Source organism: Podarcis liolepis, assembly GCF_965112155.1.
Source record: "Podarcis liolepis genome assembly, chromosome: 14".
In the NCBI taxonomy this organism is placed as follows: Eukaryota; Metazoa; Chordata; class Lepidosauria; order Squamata; family Lacertidae; genus Podarcis; species Podarcis liolepis.
In genome coordinates, this window is record NC_139569.1 from 47,586,128 (window position 1) to 47,604,200 (window position 18,073).

General features: G+C 50.1%; 1 protein-coding gene across 2 annotated transcripts in view; it reads left to right on the forward strand.

The window, feature by feature from the left end:
- Positions 1-18,073, forward strand: part of UNC13C (unc-13 homolog C) — a 135,763-nt gene that overhangs the window by 99,110 nt on the left and 18,580 nt on the right. The window contains exons 19-25 of one of the 2 annotated variants that reach the window (XM_083475499.1): positions 5,919-6,045; positions 7,839-7,935; positions 8,763-8,906; positions 10,490-10,567; positions 12,128-12,205; positions 12,993-13,022; positions 16,281-16,369. In XM_083475499.1, coding sequence (XP_083331625.1) covers positions 5,919-6,045; positions 7,839-7,935; positions 8,763-8,906; positions 10,490-10,567; positions 12,128-12,205; positions 12,993-13,022; positions 16,281-16,369 — 643 coding nt within the window. The remainder of the gene's footprint in view (positions 1-5,918; positions 6,046-7,838; positions 7,936-8,762; positions 8,907-10,489; positions 10,568-12,127; positions 12,206-12,992; positions 13,023-16,280; positions 16,370-18,073) is intronic. The other variant, XM_083475500.1, reaches the window with a different exon arrangement.

Genomic DNA, 18,073 nt, shown 5'->3' on the forward strand with positions numbered 1-18,073 from the left:
CCCAAGAAACACCCACTCGGCTGCCCTGAGATGGTTGTGGCAGTTTGTCTGGATGTGGCATCTGAGATGGGTGCTTCTCTCATCTGAGCCCAGGATGTGTCAGTGGATGGGAGCTAGTAAGTTCCACCCCAATCTGCCGTTAGCCCTGGAGAATTCAGAGCAGCCCTCCCTGCATTACAGACCAGAACTGGGGGAAGGAAAGACATCCGAGAGACGCCATTTAAATACAAAATCTCTGAAGGCAGGGGCGGATTTTGGTATTGTGGCACCCTGAGCAAAGACAAAATTGGCATCTCCTATATTTCCTATTTTCACAATGATTCCTTTTTATACTGTTGCTTTTTATTGGATCTTCTCAGTAAGTTCCTATGTAAATATAGTTGTTGTTGTTGTTGTTGTTGTTGTTGTTGTTGTTGTTGTTGTTGTTGTTGTTTTGCACCCCCTTGGCTTGAAGCCCTGTGTGTGGGAACTACCCTAACTCTAGTGCTGCAATAGCAACCAGCAGAAAATATTTCATTTTAGATACTTCCCTTTAAATCCCATCAGAATTGGAACTATTTTATTTGCTAGTAATTGAAGCACATGCTTGATTATTATTTTATTTTTATTTTTATTTGTTTATATCCGACCTTTCCTCCAAACAGCTCAAGGTGACATACATGGCTTTTTCCCTCCCCATTAAGCAAGGATTTGAATCCTGGTCTCTCAGGTCCTCATCAACACTCTTAACCACTACACAACACTGGCTTAGTCAGGGCTCTCCAGAATGGAGATCTGTGGCATTTCCATTATATTTCTAAGTGGAAGCGGGCAGTCTTGTTTACACACATTTTCAGATATCCTTCCCAAAATGACAGATTGTTTTTTTTATTTTGGAACAAAAAAATGCCTCCTCTTTGAAGGAGGAAAACAAGCATAAATAAATAATGCTGGCACCGGAGAAGGGCAGAGGGAGTCTTGCCAGTCACCTTGAGAGTTTGGATGCAGATGGATTATGTCCTTGCGCTTTTCTTCCAGAAGACTTGAAGGCTTCTTTGGAACTTGGTTGTCATGGAGACCTTCCAAGCCATTTGATGGAGGGACAATCCATTTGGCACTTGCCATGTTGTTGATGGAAGCAGAAGGGGAAAAAACACTCCTTGCTGGCCAATTTCACACCTAGATAGGGGGCAGTGGCGTAGCGTGGGGGGTGCAGGGGGGGCCGGCCGCACTGGGCGCAACATCTGGGGGGGGTGCACTCACACTCGCAGCTCTCTATTGGAAGAGACTCGAGTGCTAAAATCCACGGGTTAGGGGGGCGCAAATTACTTGCCTTGCCCCGGGTGCTGACAACCCATGCTACGCCACTGATAGGGGGCATCTTGCTGGGTGCCATCCAGCTCACAGTGAGGGGGTGTTTCAAATTATGCTGGCATGGGGACAGTGAGAGCTTTTTAAGCCAAAGGACCACATTCCCTCTTGGTCAACCTTCCAAAGGCCTCATACCAGTGGGGAACTGGGATGGAGACAAATGCAGGTTAGGCCAAACACAGACTAGGCAGAGCAATGAATGTGACTCAAAACTTTGTACTGTAGGCTACATCCTGTCCACGCAAAAGTTCTGAGGTTTCTGTACACACACACACACACACACACACACTTCCAAGCAAGCAAGAGGCCTGATCCTTGCTCACAGACACATTCCAGACCAGCAAAATTACCGCAGGAGGTGAGTTAGTGATGGGTGTGGCCTGGAGATAAGGGGTGTAGCCTAAGGAGAGCTTCGGGGGCAAAATACTCTCGAAGAGAAGATAGAAGAGAGCATTCATGGGGCAGGGGCCTGAGGTTCCCCCTTCCCTGAACTTGAATTGCTCATTTGTGCCCCTGCCTTGTTCATAAGGGGCAGTGGAAGGAGCTCAGGTCTCTTGCCCTGATCAAGAGAAGCTTGAGGAGGATCCCAACTGTGTGGCAGCCCCAGCCGGGAGAACTACAACAGGCTCAGACTTGGGAAGCTCTTTCACCAGGGAGTCCCCAGTGGCTCTCTCGGTCAGCAGGCTCCTCTCTCACGGGTGTGTCCTGCACAACCTCAAAATTGCCACTGCCTGCTTTTTCTTAGGCCGGATGGGGTTCAAAGCCTCTTTCAGGCAGGAGGTGGGTCAAGGCATACCTGGGAAGCTGCAGAACATTCACTTCCAGTGCTGGGACCATTTAGAGAGTGGCTGCTGGCAGAACCTGCTCATAGAATTGTAGAGATGAAGGGACCTCTGGGGTCATCTAACCCCCTGAAATTCAGGAATCTTTTACCCAATGTGACTCTCATGCTCCACTGACTGAGCTGTCCCAGGTCTTCCTTGGGCCGCAGCCACCAAACAGCACTCATACCTCATCCTGTCCTGTGGCTGTTAAACCTAAGTGGTAAGAAGGGAACAGCTGGGAGGGAGAACGAAAGAGTCCTTTGAGCATAAACAAGGACCTCCTCCACAAGCAAAGCCACTGCTGGAGCTGTGCCCACCTATCTTGGCCAGGGTGCTTTTGAACAAGGCTGGTATGTTTAATTGGCTGTAGTTGGCATCAATATTTTGTTCTGGCAGAGCAATGCAGTTTTGCATAATGTGAACGCTGCAGAGGAGATAGGCTTACCCATGCGCCTGGCTCCAAAGGTTTTGCAGGATGTGCCTCCTGTGCCTTCTGTCAGGGTCTTGAGTTTGGCTCAGGAAAGGGGCCTTCCAACTGGCCCCCTGTCCCTGAGGCCATAAAAGAGACCAAGGCCAGCCCTGGAGGGTTGTTGTCGCCTGTTGCACCACTTGTGAGTGCCAGAGCAGCTGAGGAGACGGCAATAGTTGCCCTCAAGCAAGCATCCCATTATGGGCCACTGTGAGAGAACTGGAGGCTGTATGAGCTCCCCCCTCCCCCCGTCTGATCCAGCAAGGCTCTCCCCTTGCTCTTCCATTCATTTACTGCATTTAACCATATTAGCAGTGATGGAAGGTGGTTCAACTGTTGCAATACAATTAACATCAACACACACACACACACCCCACCGATCTGGCTGGGTTGTCCCAGCCACTCTGGTCGGCTTCCAACACATATAAAAACATACAAAAATATCAAATATTAAAAACTTCCGATACTTCCCGATAAATAAATATCCTGCAGTTTATTTTTATTGTCAGCAATGCAGCCGTTTACCTGGACAGAAATTGGACCGGCCATTCCTAGCTACATACCTGGGTAGGAAAATGGATTTGGCTCATAAATAAGATTGCAGTGCAAGAACTTCACCCAGATCTTCCCCCAAGGAAAAATGTGGGTGGCTGTTGACTTGGAACTGTATGTGCCGTGTTTCTCCTGAAGCAATTGTTAACAAAGTTTGCCACTCTTAATTAGAACTTCAGCCTGCAGGTCTGCAAAGGACAAAATTGCTGGAGAAAAAAAGTCGATCCAAAAGGACAGAGCTGTTTTGGAAGTGAGAAATTGAACCGCCTGGACATCTGTCTTCATCAAGCAGAGCTTTTGGCATCTCACTACCTGAATTGAAAAAGCTTCTCTGGAAATGAGCAATAGGAGCATTGTACACACACACACCAAATGAAATGCACCAACACATTAGCAACCACACCACAAACCTTATTTACATACGGATTGAATTAGGGGCACAGATCCTTTATCATCATTTGCAAGGTGACACCTTTTGAAAGTGATCTGAGTTCTAGTGGGCCCCATCCAAAGAGCTGCGCAGCGCCACCCTCCTGTTCCTTCTTTCCTGGAAGCAGCCTTAGAATAGAATCATAGAATCATAGAGTTGGAAGAGACCACAAGGGCCATCGAGTCCAACCCCCTGCCAAGCAGGAAACACCATCAGAGCACTCCTGACATATGGTTGTCAAGCCTCTGCTTAAAGACCTCCAAAGTAGGAGACTCCACCACACTCCTTGGCAGCAAATTCCACTGTCGAACAGCTCTTACTGTCAGGAAGTTCTTCCTAATGTTTAGGCAGAATCTTTTTTCTTGTAGTTTGGATCCATTGCTCCGTGTCCGCTTCTCTGGAGCAGCAGAAAACAAGCTTTCTCCCTCCTCTATGTGACATCCTTTTATATATTTGAACATGGCTATCATATCACCCCTTAACCTCCTCTTCTCCAGGCTAAACATGCCCAGCTCCCTTAGCCGTTCCTCATAAGGCATCGTTTCCAGGCCTTTGACCATTTTGGTTGCCCTCCTCTGGACACGTTCCAGTTTGTCAGTGTCCTTCTTGAATTGTGGTGCCCAGAACTGGACACAGTACTCCAGGTGGAGTACTCCAGGTGAGCCTTGATGGAGGGGCTTAGAGGCAGGACCTGAGCACAGGAGGTGCTTGCATTGATGGGATCAAGCTGAACAGAGCCTCTTCAGGTGCACCAGCAAGCACATAGGCTGACTCAAAGGTCACTCTTGCCACTGCTCCGCCCAGTGGCCCAGGGAAAAACAAATCTTGCATGGCAAGTCTCTTATGAGCAGGCAAGTTGGGTCACTCAGAACTGAGTCGGCATTTACTTGCAGGGTCTGGTTTGGTTTCTAGACCCTTCCCCAGAGTCCAAGGGGCTCAGGACCAAGAGCACAGGCCTTATCCACACTTCTACTCGTCCCATGCCTAGAAAGCTCGAGTCCAAACTATTTTCTGCTTGACGCATGCTTTCTTGGTACGGGTCCGAGGGCTTTTCCCCTTGTCCCATTGCTTTCCCCCGGAAAACCTACTCTTCAGCTCTAAACTGGAACCAACAGCAATCCATACAAACCCGAATTGCTGCTTGCTCTGATTGAATGCTAAAGAGCAGTTCTCCCTGGGGGGAAATAGCAGGGCAAGAGGAATAAGCCAACTGTCACAGATGCTTTAGTTGAGATTCCTGCATTGCAGGGGGTTGATACCTCAGGGTATCTTCCAACTCTAGAGTTCTATGAGTCTTAAAGCAGGCCCATTGCAGCCAGCTCAGATCTTGCAGCTCTTATGAGAAAGATTCAGCCTGAGGCTTTGGTGAGTCTCCAGGGTGGACTCAGGGAGTCCATAAGAAGGCCTCTCTTGGTGACCTTGTGGCACACGCCAGACACTCACAGGTTTCTCTCCACTCTCCTGAGCTTAAGCAGGCTGCCCATCAGAGAGGGAGACCTCTTGACGGGTGTCTCGGCCCTCTGGCATTGACTTGGCTCACTTACTTGAGTCCTCTCTGGCTGTTGGGAATATAGGAAGCTGCCTTATCCCAAGTCAGGCAATTGGTTCTTCTAGCTCAGTATGGCCTACACTGGCTGGCAGCAGTGGCTCTCCAGACCCTCCCTCTCTCATCCTGGCCTATAGATGCCATTGAGGATTGAACCTGAGGAATTTTGCACACAAGGTATATCTGCCTTCAGCCCTTCTCGTGGGAGGCACAGCCCATCTCTGCAGTGGGTCTGCTTTTTCCATGAGGTCCAGTGCTCTGTGACTCTCTTTCCTTAACTGTTTCAGTCCTGTGACTCACTTGTGGGTTTTGTACCACCTTACATCAGGGGTAGGCAACCTAAGGCCCATGGGCTGGATGCGGCCCAATCGCCTTCTCAATCCAGCCTACAGACGGTCCAGGAATCAGTGTGTTTTTACATGAGTAGAATCTGTGATTTTATTTAAAATGCATCTCTGGTTTATTTGTGGGGCATAGGAATTTGTTCATTTTTTTTGTCAAAACATAGTCCGGCCCACCACATGGTCTGAGGGACGGTGGACCGGCCCATGGCTGGAAAAGGTTGCTGACCCCTGCCTTAGATCAATGAGCACAAAGCAATTCTGAAACCTAAGCAGATCTCAGATGTTAAAAGGCCATTAGGATTTATTTTGCTGGGTCTAAAATGTGCACGGCGACTCTGTAATTTTATTTACAGCTGGAACTTTATTAAATATGTTATTTTTATTTTTCTGTGTTCCATTACAGAGCATGAAAAGCAACGGTTATGCAAGAGCACAGATTATATGAATTTGCACTTCAAAGTGAAATGGTTTTATAATGAATATGTGCGCGAACTCCCCTCGTTCAGAGATGCAGTGCCTGAATACTCTCTGTAAGTGGGGGGGGGGAATAGTTGGGGGGAGGAAGAACATTCTGGAGCTTTTATTCTGCTTGTTGGGCTCAGTTTTCTTTAAATATTCATCCGGCACATCCTTTAAACCGGAGTCCATTTGTGTTAAGGTGCACTTAGAACTTTAAAAGACTCTAAATGTCTTTCCCCTGACTTCTTTATTTCTCAGGGAACCTTTTGCAGAGAAAAGGCAATCAGTTTCTCAGGAAGGGGCTTTTCAGCAATTATACTTAAAACCTCTTGCAGGCATCAGAATATTAATGGGGGAGTGGGGAGACACAAGGCTGGAAGAAGCTCCAGACGGGCTCTGGGTGGCTCCTCCCAGGATGAAGGCAACACCTGCTGCTGCCGTCCTCCCGCCTGGAGGCTTCTGCCCACATCATGCAGACTGCATAGCCACCCCCTTGGAGAAGTGTGGAGGCTGTGGCAATTCTGGAAATTCTTCAGCCTGGAGGAGAGAGCTATTGATGGCTGCTAGCTGGGATGGCTATGCTCGCTTCTGGATACCAGTTGCTGGAAGGGAGGGGAAAGTGCTATTGTGCTCAAATCCCCCTTGCTGGTTTCCCTTGGCATCTGGTTGGTCACCCTGAGAACAGGAGGCTGGACTAGATGGGCCATTGGCCTGATCCAGCAGGCCCGGGACTGGTTTTTCCTTTCCATTCATTCAGCATCCCCCCCCACACACACACACATACACTCAGCTGCATGCCATATTTGTTGTGTTGCTTCTTGGAATTCCAGGTGTGGTCCACTGGTTTGACATCATCTGATAGGAAGTGCCTACAGAGGGTGGTGAATACAGCACAAGATATTATGGGCTGTCCTGTGAATCCGCTGGATGAAATAGCAGAAGAACTATTTCCTCAGGAGTGTGAGGAAAATTCTCAGGGATGATTCACACCTTGGCGGGCACTTTCTTGACCTCCTGCCCTCAGGCAGAAGATTTAGAAGCATGATTAGTTGCACCAACAGGGTAAAGAACAGCTTCTATTCGTAGGCTGTTAGGCTGCTGAATGAAAAGATAACAACAGGGCAACTGACTTTCGTCAGTAAACGAGGGGAATTAAGACTAAGAGAGCTGAGTGGGGGAGGGGTGCTCGTGTAATCTCACTGTATACAAGTTGTACAAGTGACAATAAAGTACAGTGGTACCTCGGGTTACATGCGCTTCAGGTTACAGATGCTTCAGGTTACAGACTCCACTAACCCAGAAATAGTGCTTCAGGTTGAGAACTTTGATTCAGGATGAGAACAGAAATCGTGCTCCGGCGGCGCGGCAGCAGCAGGAGGCCCCCTTAGCTAAAGTGGTGCTTCAGGTTGAGAACAGTTTCAGGTTAAGTACGGACCTCCGGAATGAATTAAGTACTTAACCCGAGGTACCACTGTATTTCAATTTCTCCCTTATAAAAGCTGCCACTCTTTCCCTGCTCTCCTGCAAAATGTGGAATCCTGTTTGGGCAAGGGCGGGTGGAGAGCTGAGGCTGGGAATCAAGGCAGGCCAAAAGACCCCACCCTCTCCAGTCTGACAGTTTAGTCATAATGCAGCCCTTTATCCCCCTAACCTTGGAATCCCCCAACTGTGGATGCCACAATACTGCAGCCAGGGGAGTTTCAGGGCTGCAGGGCTGAGGGTTGCCTTGAGCCACTCCCAAGGCGCCATATCCTTTGCATCAAGGCTGCTTCACTCTGCGCACGTTCAGGCACAAGGAGGAACCTGTGTTGACTGTCTGAAAAACAAGAATGTGGGTGAAGCAGCCGCCTTCCTCCCTCCCTAGGTGGTTTGAGCCTTTTGTCATGCAGTGGCTGGATGAGAACGAGGACGTCTCCATGGAGTTTCTTCACGGTGCGCTGGGAAGAGACAAGAAGGACGGGGTGAGCAGAGCTGTGAAGTGGGGGAGGATCTGAGGCAGGGGGCACTTTGGGGGATGGGGCGGTGGTCCTGAGGCCCACTCACTCAATCCACAGCAGCCTAGAGCCAAGAGGCTTCTTGACATATAACATGGTGCCTGAGGTAAATAAATGCACCTGCCTACTCCCATCTGCACTTCCTGTTGCACAGCAAACATGGATTATTGCCTTGCCCTGTTCCTCTCTTATTCCCCCACCATGGAGAGATTTGAGAGTGGCTTGTTTTGCTAGGCGAAAACTAGAGGAGGAGGAATTTTTTATTGGACAAAAATGCCCCTTTCATTGATTTGCTGTGACAGCATTTGCAATCCTATCCAGAGAGCTATAATTAAGGCAGTAGCTGTAGCCAGGCATTATCCTGTAAAAAGGGCATCTTTCTGCAGAAGCAGCAGAGGGAATCATGGCCAGGAACTGCCCACCCCACCCCCACCGCCACGAGTGAGGAGAAAGATCTGTGTGTGCCGCCACAGAGCGTAGCAGCCTCAACGCAGCACTGAATGCAAACCTTACACGACCCTATTGCTGCTTGATGACCTATTTAGATGGCAGATTTCCCAAAGCCCCGTTCTTTCATATGTGGGTTGCTCAGTCTGTGCTGCACTCCTGGTGTGCTCGGCTGAGGAACCACGGCTGGTGCTGCTGTGGCTGTTTGGGTGTGTCTGGGGTTCACTTTCTGGAGAAAAGTGGAAAGAATGAATAGGCGGAGAAGAAGAGCCTCCAGCCGGGAAGCCACACACCTGGCACAAGCGCCCTTTAACCGTGTGTCCTTGTGTGTTGTGGTGTCTGTGTAGTTCCAGCGAACATCGGACCATGCCCTTTTCTCCTGCTCGGTGGTGGACGTCTTCACGCAGCTCAACCAGAGTTTTGAGATCATAAAGAAGCTGGAGTGCCCAAATCCAGAAGCTCTCTCTCATCTCATGAGAAGGTTTTCTAAGGTAGATTTGCATCCTCTGCGCAGCTTGGGGTTTGTGAGGGAGGAGTCACGTTTTGTCCCTGTGGTGTTTTAATCTGTAGCCTTGTATATTAAGCCTCGCTGGCATTCTTCAGCTTTTGCTTGTTGCCCTGTCAGAGAGGAAATCTCCACTTTTCCAGCCCTGTGACGTCCTGAAATTCTCCCTTTAGATGTCATGTCTGTCCAGGATAAGAGCTGTGTGTGTTAGGTCAGCCACACCTTATCTAGGTAACTAGGCCCTCATCCATGGGACAGGAGAGGGCACGAGAGGCTTGCTGCCTTGGAGGGGCAAAGCTGCTTTAGTCTGGCAGAGTCTGCCCGGCCCAGTGTTGGCTCAACAAAGATGGAAATGCCATGCTTATGTTGTTTATTTTATTAAATTTATATACCACCCTTCATCCGAGCATCACAGGCCTTTTGACTATATACAAAGAAAAAATACATGGCATAATAACAAACAAAACAATACCACCACCCCAACACACAGTTTAAAAGGCCATCGATTTTTAATTAATTCCCTGTGGGAATAAAAATATTTTTGCCTGGCACTTAATGAAGGCCCCAGGTGAGACTCCCTGGGGAGTGCATTGCACAAGCGGGGAGCTACCACAGAAGAGGCCTGTCCACGCGTTGCCCCCCTCCAGACTCTCAGGGAGGAGGCAGACAAAGAAGGGCCTCAGGTGGTGAGCCCTCAATGTTCCCATCCCCTATAGTTCCATCTGATTGTATTCTGCTCCAAATTTGATTTTAAGCTGTATATTAATCGATTGTTTGAGTTATGTTTTTAATGCATCTTATTTTGATGTTAACTGCCCTGAGCCCGGTCCTGGCCGGCGAGGTATAAATAAAATTTATTATGATTATTATTAGATGAGTATTGCAGGGTCTTGGTCAGTTCATATGGGAAGAGCCGGTCCTTGTGTTATTGCTGTTCTTATGGTTATGCACTCCTGGTTGTTAAGCAACCAGGGGGTCCTAGGCCCCGGGGGTGTTCCGAGGCGGGGTCGGGGGCGGTACGCCCCAGGTCGACAAAATGCCGACCCCTGATTGGCATCGCCTCCCAGGGTGCGCGTCACTCGCCATGCACCCCTGGGATGTGTGCCACTCCCCCTGGGACAAGCACCACTCCGGGTACCAGAGCAGATTGCTCCACCTCTGCTAGGCCCCTTTCCTCAATTTCCCCCTGTTTCAGGAGTTAAGAGCAGATTTCTGACGGGGTGGGGTGCAACAAAGCCATGGCCTAAGTTTCCGTGAATTGTGGTGGGGCGCACAGACAAAAATAGCAGATAGCTGCAGAAAATAATTAAAGCCTGGAGAAGTGAGAAACTGGGAGAAAACGACATTGCCAGAGAGAGTTCCATCCCTAGGAACATACCCACTTATTGATGCTCCTTTGGGCCAAAGGCAATAGCCCCACTCTGGACCAAGTGGCAGGGAGCTTAATTCCTTGGCCAGGGGGTCTGGGGTGAGGCTTGGCTCTTCTGCTCCAAGGACTGAAGCCCCCCCCCCCCCCGTGGAGTTGTGACACTTACTGCTGCTCTTTTGTGTGTGTGCTTTTCCCCCCAGACGATCCATAAAGTGCTTGTTCAGTACGCTGTAATTATTACAAACGATTTCAGCTCTTATTGCGATAAAGAAAATTTGGTGAGTGAAATTTAATTTCTTCTTAACGTGCTGTCCTACGATCCCGGCAGGTTGGGGTGAAACAGGTTCTGTGTGGAGGGCGGCGCGCGATCTCTTAGGGGAGAGGCTGGCCAGGTGGAGGGCAGGTGGCTTCCTGTCCTTGGGGAGGCTGAGTCAGCGGCTCCTTCCAGGGACCAGATGAGAGAGAGCCATGACTCATTAGCTTTTCCTAATTAGCAGGCCCATGCAGCAGCTCTGGGGAAGGGGCGCTCTGGGAGAGGCAATTGAGCCTTTCCCCAATTGTCTTCCTGAAGCTGCTTTTAACCACAGATTGGGTGGGGAGGGGGGTAATATAGATGCCACACTTTTATAGATGCTGCCTCCCTCCACCCCCACCCCCATCTCCAAGTAGCAGCTTCAGGGAAACGATTCGGATGAATGAGAGAAAAGGGTTAAGCACCCTCTTCATTGATCTCCTGAGCTGCTTTAGGCCAGGGCAGCTACTCTGTCCCTTGAGCTCGGGACTGTTGAGCCAGCCAGTGTCACTTAATGGACAGTGTTCTAGGCTGAGACTGTGGAGGCCCAGGCTGCAGTCAGCCATGAAGGGACTTTGGAGCAGTCACTTTCATCCTGCCCCACCTCGTAGCGTTGTTGTGATGGCTAAAAGGACAGCCCCATGTACACCACCCTGAACTTTTTGGAACGGTATAGAGAAGTGGTAAATCAATAAAAGGGTAGTAGTAGTAGTAGTAGTAGTAGTAGTAGTAGTAGTAGTAGTAGCAGTAGTAAATTTCTATACAATGGTACCTCGGGTTACATACGCTTCATGTTACATATGCTTCAGGTTACAGACTCTGCTAACCCAGAAATAGTACCTTGGGTTAAGAACTTTGCTTCAGGATGAGAACAGAAATCGCGCAGCGACAGCGGGAGTCCCCATTAGCTAAAGTGGTACCTCAGGTTAAGAACAGTTTCAGGTTAAGAACGGACCTCCAGAACGAATTAAGTTCTTAACCCGAGGTACCACTGTAGTGCCCTTCATCCATAGATCTCAGGGCACTTCACTGTAAAAATACAATATAAAATTATTGTTATTATTATTATTATTCACTTTATTTGCATTATTATTAGCATTATTATTATTAGCATTATTAGCATTAACATTCCACCTTTTCCTCCAAGGAGCTCCAGGTGGTGTACATAGCTCTCCCCTTCCTCATTTAAGCCACACAACAATTCTGTGAGGCAGGTTCAGCTGAGAGGCATTGGGTGGCCCAAAGTCACCCAGAGAGTTTCATGGCTGAGTGGGGATTCAGATCCTGGTCTCCCAACCACTACACCAAATGACCACAAAATACATAAACATAAAAACAAACCCCAAAATAAACAGGGGAGGGGGCCTCTCTTTCTTCAGCACCTTGGGCTGGGGGTAGAGGTAGGGTCACCCCTCAAGCCCCAAGATGCCGTTCCAAAACCCTCCTCCTCCATTAGGGCTGCCTGGCCAGACTTGGCACTGTTTTGGGGCCGGATCACAGCTCCTGGTAGAGTTAAATAAATCCATGCTGTGTCTTTCCTTCATAGCCCTGTATCTTGATGAACAACATCCAGCAACTGCGAGTTCTGCTCGAGAAGATGTTTGAAGCCATGGGGGGCAAAGAGGTGAGTTGTCGTGGCTTGTGTGCTTTGACCCTTGAGCTCTGCCAAGAGAAACAAAATATGAAGGAGGTTTAGGCTGCTTCAGGCATCCGTAGGCCCGTCAGGGGTGCCTGCATCTCGTTCCGGTCCTGCTTTTGATTGACAGGTGTCTGCAGAGCCACCAACTGTGTTCCGTGACTGCCTCCCTAGCCTAGGAGCTTAGAAAGGCCGCTCTGGCCCTGCCATCCCAGGAGAGGAAATTATGTGGACAGGAGAGTCGCTCCAGATTCGGCAGTCTTCCTGCTATGGGAGCACATTTGTTCCCTGCGTTTTGTTGAGATTTCCCCTTTTTGCAGCCAAAATGGGTTAAGCCAGGGAACAAAGAATATGTCCTGTGCTTTTTCAAAAAAAAAAAAGGAGACAGCCCGCACAAAGTCTGCGTTGGACTTGCTGGTTTTTCCATCTGCCATTGGCTCATCCTCTCTTTTTGGGGGATGGGGCTTGAGACATTTGAGCTGGGAGAGAAAGCCACGTCCTTGGATAGGCCATTATCTGTGGTGTGCGACTGGCACTGCCCACTGTGTGTTCCCTTCTGGTCTCCTGCCTCCTCCTGGCACCTCTTCCTCCTTATGGCTCCTGCTAGGCCATCTTGTGACTCCATTTGGTGATGTGTCTGTTTCCAGCTGGGCTGGTGGTTTGCTTTCTGTGGGCAGGTGGGGAGTGGAAGGGGAGTCAGGGGGTGCCCACTGCTTGTCTGTAATCTGTCGTCCTGTCTTTGTCCAATACCTTTAACTTGCCATTCCATGAGCAGAAGCAAGAAGGAGAGCGGTTCTCTTTTGAGGTTTGTGATAGTAAGCGCACCTTCTCTTATTCCTCCTCCTCCTTCTCCTCTTCCTCCTCCTCCTCTTCCTTCTCCTCCTCCTTGGGCGGCTCAGAGCCCTTGCACTACTGAGGTGCTATGTGTCTGTGCTTCATCAACAAATCCTAAGTCACCAGAAAGATTGGAGTCCAGATCTTTCAGTGGACAAACGGATGGCTTCTTTTTTAGAATGCAAAGGCCATGAAGACTTGCTGGAGGGGGGGAGGACGACTGTTTGCTTTAAAAACAAACAAACAAACAAACAAACAGGCAATGCGGCTGTAAACCAAAGCACTGGGGTTTAAGCTGATTTAATTCATTTGAAAGCAACTGGATAAATGAACAGACTTGGACGTCACGCCTGGGCAGGAGCGGAAGAAGAGGGCATCAGACAGCTTCACTGCAGGGGCTGTTTGGGATATCACAAATTAAAGTCCCAGTTGAGAAAGGAAGGAGGGAAGGAAGGATGTGGCCAAGAGGCACATTTTTCTAATGCTGGGAGGGAGGAGGGCAAGGCACGCTTGTGCACATGCACACAGTGGACCTCCTGAGGGAATTGAAAACTTCCAAGCCACCAGCAATGGCCACAATCAAGCACACATTCACCTGCTTTTAAGCCCTGCAGATTTAGAGAATCCACATTTTGCTCTACGCTAATTTGCAGCCTACGTTTCTACGTCAAGCTCTTGCTTAGCTTCGCCTCCTCTCTTCCTCCTTATGCCAAGGAGTGTGGTGGAGTCTCCGCCTTTGGAGGTCTTTAAGCAGAGGCTTGACAACCATATGTCAGGAGTGCTCTGATGGTGTTTCCTGCTTGGCAGGGGGTTGGACTCGATGGCCCTTGTGGTCTCTTCCAACTCTATGATTCGAAGAAGAAGAAGAAGAAGAAGAAGAAGAAGAAGAAGAAGAAGAAGAAGAAGAAGAAGAAGAGTGCTCATGTTTTCCCCATGTTACCCCTCAGCAACTGAGGCTGGAGAAAGCCTCCTTCCATCTCAGCAGAAGCTCCCAAGGGCTGCCCCATTCAGTTCCATGGGGGAAAAGCTGAGCGGAGCTTTCTTCTTCTGTGAAAGGAAAGGGTCAGGCTCCGTGTGTGGGAGCTCTGTTTTGTTCTGTTTTCTTACTAAAGGGCATGCAGACTGGGCAGGCAGCAGGCCCAGCACCCGCCCAAGGATCCGTGGCAGAGGCACAATGCAAATGCCTCTGCCTCCTCCCCCCACCCCAGGCCAGCCCTCCATGAAATCAACAGCCGGCCTCTTCTCCGAGCATGCGCAAAACGGAAGCTCCCCTTCCTTGCTTGTCTTTCGTGAGGCTTAAGCAAGTGCTAGAAGGGGGCCTCTGTGGCTTCCACGGCGCGGCCCGTGGATCTGCACTCAACTGCTTTAGTTTGCTGTTTTCTGTGTTTGAATTACCTGCCTGTCCTTGGGTGACGTAGGCTATATGGGCATTTTCAGAAAAGCAATTAATGATGCATCACGGTTAGCAATGCCTGTGGATGATCAGGTCTCAGCGCAGAGAGTTGATTACCCAGCAAGAGTAGCATGTGCTCCAAAGTCTGTGTATGGGATGCGTCTGAAGCTTTTCTCCTGTGCCCAGTCAGTCCACTGGCTGGTCCGTCCCATCGGCTGCCGCCTGCGCTGCTGACCAGCAATGGCTCCCCAGGGAAAACCTCCCTCTCCCACCTGCCGGCTTCCAAGTCCGGCTGAAGGGCCTCCCCAGGTCACCATCCCTGCCTTGGAAGCCAGTTCCACCAAATGCTCTCCGGGGCCTCCCTGCTGCTAATGGAGAGTCTTCCCTGTGCCCCACCTGCCATGTCAGCTTCTGAAGGGCTTTCCCCAGGAGCAATGGTCTTCTGTAGGCCACGCAACCCCATGCCCATGTGTTAGGCAAGCCCCACCAGTATTGTGGGGCTCCCTGGGATCATGCAAGGTGACCATGCAGATGCTCTCCATGCAGATGGACAGCCAAGCCTAGTGTGGTGTGGGGGCCATTGGGGCTGGTGTCCAGAGAAGCTGCAGTAGTGTGACCCCCTCTTCGTAGCACTGGTCCCCTTTCCGATGTATCCCATCTCCAAAGGGGACTTTGGAGACAGGGAGTTGGAACTCCCATCATAGTGATGTTTTTAGCAAAATGGGATCTGAGTGCTGCTTTAGTGAAGTGGGAGTCTGTGAACTGCAAGGGCCAAAAGGGCTGGGCCCCTCCCTTGCCTAAAAGGGGCTCTGGGGGTAGGTGGGTGTTGCACTGCCAGTGGGGCAACGAAAATGCCTGTGCATGGACCCCTTTCTCCCTCTCCCATTCCACGACGCAAAGCCCGTCTACCACCATTCTCCCTGGCCACGGGGCTGGCGTGGTTGTCTTCCATCAGCGGTTGCATCCCAGACGGCGGGCCAAGGCTGTGCCCCTTGGGCCTCCTCCAGAAGCAGTCTGTGCTGGCAGTCCAGGTTCTTGTTGGTCCGCCCTGATGCCCTCAAAGGGCTAACAGTGAACAGCTCCCCCTCCTGTGAAGCCTCCTTTCCTTCTCCAGAAACAGCATGCTCCACACAAAAATAATAATAACCACACCCGTAGAGTCTGCCACGCTCTTCTCCTCATTGCTGGATGCTCTGCTTCTCTCTACACTAATGCAAAACAGCGTGGAATCCCCTCCCGATCTAAAAAAAGGCCTCTAAGCAAGTTCAGTCCCAGGGCAGGGCAGGTGCCTGCCCTAGAAGGCTGCGTAATAAATGGGGAGCTGCAGCCACGCTTTAGTGGGAGGGGAAAGGCAGCCAGCCAGGCAGGGCGTGGCATGGGGAGGCCATCTTTGCCTCTGGTGACACCTTTGTGTTTGGCTTGACGGGCACCTCCATGGATCCCCCTCAGCCAATGAGCGCAGCTCCTCCTGCCCCTCCTCGCCCTTTGTGCTTCTTCTGCCAGGCGCTTCCAGAGACAGCCTGAGCAGGTGGCTGAGGAAGGGGAAGCACATGGCAGCTCACTCCCCCCCCCCCCCGGAGGCAGGCCATGCCCCCTCCAGTCCAATGAGGTGGGTATAGACGGACTTTAAGAGTGGGCCATGCCCTATGTCAATTCAAGTCCTGTTTGGGGTCTCACCTTCCATCCCCACACAGCCTCGAAGGGTTTCCACGCTTGTTTTCCATTAATGCCATCTAAGCGATGGATGCCTTCTCCTCCTTCCCACTAATTCCGATGCAGAGAAGAAGCGGGTGAAGCCAAGCAGGGGGAACTAACCTCACCGTTGCCTTTTTCCAGCTGGACCCGGAGGCCAGCGAGGCCTTGAAAGAGCTGCAGGCCAAGCTCAGTGGCGTCCTGGATGAGCTCAGCGTGACCTACGGCGCCAGGTAATGGGCCTGCTTCATTGCCGCTCCCAGACATACACTTGTGGGGCTGCATTATATACCCTACAGCATTGTGGGGGGGCACTTTTCGGTCCCTGCCTTGCCACCAGCTCTTGGGAAGTCCCTTAGAAATCTGCCTTACCAGGGATTTTCCTAAAGGCAGGGGTCAAATGCATTAAAGGAAATAATATATGAGATGTTCTAGGGTATGGGAAGGCAAACTAAGGCCCGGATCCGGCCCAATCGCTTTCTAAATCTAGCCCGCAGACGGTCCGGGAATCAGCGTGTTTTTACATAAGTAGAATGTGTGCTTTTATTTAAAATGCATCTCTGGGTTATTTGTGGGGCATAGGAATTCGTTCATTCCCCCCCCAAAAAAAATACTGTATAGTCCAGCCCCCCACGAGGTCTGAGGGACAGTTTGCTGACCCCTGTTCTAGGGTGCAAAGGGCTTTTTTGTCATGTGGTTGACCTGGGATGGGGAAGACGGAGTGGAATGGCGCATGGCCAGGTTTTCCCAAAGGCTTTCAGAATGGGGTGGGAGGTTGGGTGTGGATCCACTGTGGAACCTCAACCCCCCACGGCCGACCCACCCATGAGGCAAGGTGTGGCAACCACCTCAGGTGGCAGGATCCACCAGGGTAGCAGATCCTGATGTAGATCTTTATCTCCCCCCACCCCCATTCCAGATGTAGATCTTCACTTACCCCTTCTGGGTGGGTGGGGTGTCAATTTTTGTTTAACTCAAGTGCCAAAATGTCCCCCACCCAGGATCACACCTGGTCTCAAGTGCCCTCTCTGCATCAGACACTGCCCCACCCTTGGGTTCGCCTCTGCCCTTTACCCCACAGCCAGAGATCCAGAGTGCCAGAGACTTCTACTAGATGAAGGGGAAATGGCCCTTGTCGGGGGGTGGGAATTGGTGCATCCAAAATACAGTACCATGGAAAGGGCTAATGTTGTAGCATAGAATGTTGTGATCAGGGGTGCCAACTTGGGCCCCAGATTATGGGTGCCCAATGGCACCCAATGGTTTCTACTGGAAGTCATGTCAGAGACTTTGCAGGGCCTTGGACGTTGCCTCGGAGGTCGTGGTATGGGTGCCCCCTATATTTGGCGCCAGTACTTGCAATGTCATATAGTGAGGCAGTTTTTATCAGTTAGTTCAGTCATCAACTGCTGTGTGGATTTAAACTTATTAGAGCAGCAAGTGTGTTGTGCTTTGCTGCTGCCTCAGTCTGTAAATATTAATCAGCCTCAGATACAAATTCATGTATGTTTCAGTAACAGAAGTAGTGTCATACCTCATGTTATGTTTGCTTCAGGTTGCGTGTTTTCAGTTTGCATCCCGTGGCTAATCTACTTTATTTACATATAAACACACACAGAGCACTGCAACGTGGCTCCCTCTCTCTCTAGCATCAGACAGCAAAGAGGAAAAGGACAAAAGACAATACAGTGGTGCCTCGCAAGACGAAATTAATTCGTTCCGCGAGTTTTTTCGTCTAGCAAATTTTTCGTCTTGCGAAGCACGGTTTCGGAAAAGTTTTGGAAAAGCTTCAAAAATCACCAAAAACCTCAAAAAAGGCTACCACACCGCGTTCTATGAGTTGCTCCTCGAAGTCAAGTCGCAACTGTATTAACGGTGTTAAGAAAAAGGAAACAAACTTGCAAAAAACGCAAGACGTTTTCGTCTTGCGAAGCAAG